This window comes from Merops nubicus, unplaced genomic scaffold (assembly GCF_000691845.1).
Source record: "Merops nubicus isolate BGI_N331 unplaced genomic scaffold, ASM69184v1 scaffold7601, whole genome shotgun sequence".
Taxonomy (NCBI): domain Eukaryota; kingdom Metazoa; phylum Chordata; class Aves; order Coraciiformes; family Meropidae; genus Merops; species Merops nubicus.
Window position 1 is genome coordinate 24444 of NW_008587528.1, and position 4251 is coordinate 28694.

At 46.4% G+C, this 4251-nt stretch overlaps 1 protein-coding gene across 1 annotated transcript in view; it reads right to left on the reverse strand.

Moving 5' to 3' along the window:
• The window catches only part of FAM168A (family with sequence similarity 168, member A), a 23610-nt gene extending 20360 nt beyond the window's left edge, over nucleotides 1–3250 (reverse strand). Inside the window, exons 1-2 of the mRNA XM_008948939.1 lie at nucleotides 3193–3250; nucleotides 2617–2697 (exon numbers count right to left, since the gene is read on the reverse strand). Coding sequence (XP_008947187.1) covers nucleotides 2617–2697; nucleotides 3193–3250 — 139 coding nt within the window. The remainder of the gene's footprint in view (nucleotides 1–2616; nucleotides 2698–3192) is intronic.
• Nucleotides 3251–4251: the final 1001 nt, after the last annotated feature.

Sequence of the window (4251 nt, forward strand, 5' to 3'; positions counted from 1 at the left end):
AAGCTCCCGAGCTCAGGGATCCACTGATTTTGACAACCAGGAGACTGAAAACTTGGCAGTTGAGAGGAGGAAGGGTTTGGAGCAAGACTGTCACAAAGTCTGGCTTTGTGTGCGTTACGCAAGCATCTATTTCACTCTGATGACTACCCAACACTTTGCTGAAAAGACAGCTTTATTCACAAGTTTCAAAATCCCACAGCTCTTTGGAGGCGAAGCATTCAGAATAAACATCTCAGCCAAGCCAAAAGTCATTGAGTCAAAACAAAGAGTGAGTTATTATTTTTCATCTCCAATGCGTGCTTGGAAATGGGTAGGCGAGAGGTTTTTTTTTTTTTCAGGCCTTTTTCATAAAAGCCATGACAAAAGGCACCATCTTGATTTCAAAAATGCTTTTCCAGACACTGATAATTCTTGCATTTGACCTATGGGACCACATCCCTGAAAGAAAATGCTCTGATAACACATTACAGGCTAAAAAAACCACAGTTAATAAATAATGTTCTGATCACAGAAAGGTTTGAGTTGGAAGGAAACTTCAGAGACCACCTAGGCCAGCCCCCCCTCGCTGGGACATCTTCCACTACTAGGTCAGGTTATGCAAAACCCTGCTCAACCTGGCCTCGAACACTTCCAATGACAGGGCATCCACAACTCTAGGCAACAAGATCTCAAGATTGCTATTAAATAGGAGATTTCCTTTTCTTAAACTACTTAATTCACTCCTAAGAGTTATATTTTGGAACTGCTACTTAGCCCTTGGGTTTCTACCACCCTTTGTCATGCCAAGAGGCTCCCATCGCCCAAGGAATTTGGCTGAAAGCAGAGAACTTAACAGTGCTTTAAAACCTCAGAGTTGCTTGGTCCTCCCAAAGGGCTGGTTTCTGTAAAGCACTTAGATATAGGCAGGACTACAGTTAAATTATTTCCTGAGTTGGGGCCTGAGAGAAGTCTTCAACTCCAAAAAGAAAAGCACTTCTATAAAGGTTTCCAAGTTTGGGCTCGAAAGCATAAAAAGCAAGTGACTGACTTAGCAGAGCAACTCAAATATTCCTCATTAAGCACAGAACATTATTAGTCCGTGCTGAGGTGAAGACAACTACTTGTAGACAGCTGGGAATTACTCCACAACTCCTTCTTCAAAGGAGCTTCTCTAACTTAAAAACAGTGGAAGGTCCACTTTTTCTGAAATAAGAATTGTCCTTACTAGAAGTTATTTGACAGCAGCTCCTGTGTTTAATTTACATTCCATCCTGATCTATGTGAATCTTCTACCATTGGCAGCCCTTGGCTATAAGCAACTTCATCTTCCCACCTCATGTAGATGAGGTGTTCAACCTCAAAGTGATGGACAGGGCAAGACTAGGTTGGGACTCATGTCACCCACATGCTTTGATAGCTTTCTCTTCTCCAGTTCTATCCAGGCAGGCAGGAAGGTCCTGGACATATGTGCATGTTCTCCTCCATCCAGACCTTTCTCTGCATCCACAGAGCAACAGAGCCATGGGTTGGGGATGTGTTTGGCCAAGAGGCAATAGTGGAAACCAGACAGAAGGGAGGTGCAGAGAGATGGTGCTCAACAGCAGGGAAGGGAAGGAGCTTGGCAGTCTAGCCATGGGGTTTTGTCAAAAAAATGTCATGGTTAATGGAAGAATTCAGATTGAGGAATGGCTTTGTGGGTAATAAAGGAAAGCCTCCCTCCAGTGAGAGGAGTAGAAGCAATAAGGAAGATGGTTGCTTAGAAAAGTAAGAGGTGAAAAGGACAGACATGGCTGGCTGAGCCGAAGAGCAGTAGGGCTCTGGACACCAAGAATGAATGGAGTTGTTCCTGTGAAGACAGACAAGTAGCCTGTGCTAGAAACAAGCCAAGAGGGAGGCAAAGAGGGGGATGACACAGTTAAAGGATGATCACATCACCGATCAGCCTGGCCGGCAGAGTGGTTCAGAGGAATGCAAAGGAGATCTGAAAGATCATGTGGGTGGTATGAAAAATGAAGATGTCCCTGAAAAAAATGAAGACCTTGTACCCCCACATAAGGCTTCCAGAGACAGATGGGGAGTAACGGAGGAGGGAATAAAGGACAGAGCCTAGCCAAGCTTTCATGGAAAGCTGGAAGAGGCAGACGACAAATACATCCCAGCCAACATGATGCAGCAGAGGTAGAAAACAACTGGCCAAACTGGGAAAGCCAAGGTAAAATCAATATTTTATGGAGAAGAGTGCAGCTGTTGCTGTCAAAGACAACCAGCACACCACAACTAAGGCAGAAGAGCTCCTGAGCTTGGCCAGGAAGAGCTTGCAGTGTCTTTGGAAGAGCCTTTCTAGGGTGGTGTGAAAAGCAAGAGGTGGACAGGAGAAGAAAAGGAAAGCGGGGAGATATAGCCACCAAACAGGACACTGTGGCTGACATTTCTGCATCTATGACACAGAAGGAGGATGGACAAACACTTTGCAACACAGACAAATATTCCCAAGGGAGAGTGTGAAGTTAACGGTGGGGTTAGGAAGGGAAGAGTTAATCCCTGGAAACTGCTGGGATTTGTAGACCAAGCAGCAAAAGGTCAACCCTCTTGCATGCTTCAACAAGCCCAACCATGACCCCACCAAGAGGCTTTTACCTGGGGCGTAGCCGGGGCTGCTGGTTGGATACATGTTTGGGTTGTAGGCTGGGGCAGCGGTGGGATAGCCCGTCGGATAACCTGCAACGAGAAAAGAAAGAGAAATGACACTTTTGTCAGCAGGGAGAAGAGGATGGCATCCCTGCAAAGCAATAAACCAGCCATGTGAGCTAGGAGGCTGTCGGCACCACTGAGAGGTAAAGCACAGACATCTACAGAGCTGTGAACATGCTCTACAGACTTACACTGACACCACCAATATTTCATCTTTATTCCTCTAGAAAAGGAGGATGATCACCAGAACGCAGGAACATTCAGTATGCTCTGAGAAGATGCCCCTACTGAATGCAGAATTCTGCTCCAGAAAGCTACCAGAAGAGCTCCATTCAAAAAGTTTTCCTTGGCTGCTTGCAGACATCGCAGCTTGATGCCACCACCAGCCAGCCCCAGACCTCAGCATTTCCATTAACGAGAGCTCCTTGCTAACGGGAAGGCACAGAGGTTGCATGAGAACATGCCAGGCCTTCTCTTCACCCATGGCTGCACAACTGCCACCCCTGGGAGAGACCCTGTTACCTGCCAGGCCACCTGGAAGGAACACGCACGGCAGCTCGTAGCCCCTGGAGCCACACATGGTTTTAATGGGCACTTTAGAGAAGGTTGCAGAGCACCTTCAACTTTCATCATCTTCACTCAGACCAGTCAGAGGGAGTTCAGGGGAAATCATCTGAGCAGTCAGCTACACGGAGGCTTGGAAATCACCAGACCCAAGTCCCTGTGTGCACCCAAATACAGTGCAGATGTCTTGCACCAAACTCCTATTTCATCAGAAGTTCTTGTCCTCCATGAAGACCACAGGCAACAACCTCCACACCTCGGCCTGCTCCATTTTGCTTTGCTTTTCCACCCTATCTCCATTTCTTGGAAGTCTCCTCAACTGAAAAGCAGCAACACCTGAATGACTCCATCCCTTCTTACCTAAATCCCCCTGACAGACCAAAGGGGCCTTGGCTGGTGGAGAGTTTGGCTTTGCTGTGCTCCACCACCACAGCCACTGCCTCGGTTATCTGTGCATCTCGTTGGCCATCATCCCAGAGCAGAGCCAACCCAATGGCAGACAGGATGACCCTTGGAGAGTCTTTCCACTCCAAGCTCCACTGATGCTGGCTTCTGGTTGCCAGCAAAGGCTGGAAAGAGGCAATAAGCAGTTGATTCACATCCCATCTTTTTTTTTTTTTCATCTTTTTTTTGCTTTATTAAGTAAAGCCAGCGTGGGTCTTCCCTCTCCCCTTCTGAGCGGCGAGACAAACACATCAGGATCTCTCCCTCCCATGCCCCAAAGCTCACTGCTCCTCAACGACACGCAGATTTCCAACCCTGGCACCCGGCACACAGCCGACTATTGCAGCAGAATTCTGAGGTTCATTTGAATAAATCTCATTCAACAATCATGGCCACTGTACTGGAATAAATGACTGTATGTTCTACCCTCTCATTTTCATCAGTGATATATTTGGCTTCTAAATCAGGTTAATTAAAAATTGCTGTAGTTAATGTTGGATAAGCAGCAGTTTAACAGATTTTTTTCAGGATTTTTTTTTTTTTTTTTTTTTTAGGCTGCATAAAACTATGTTG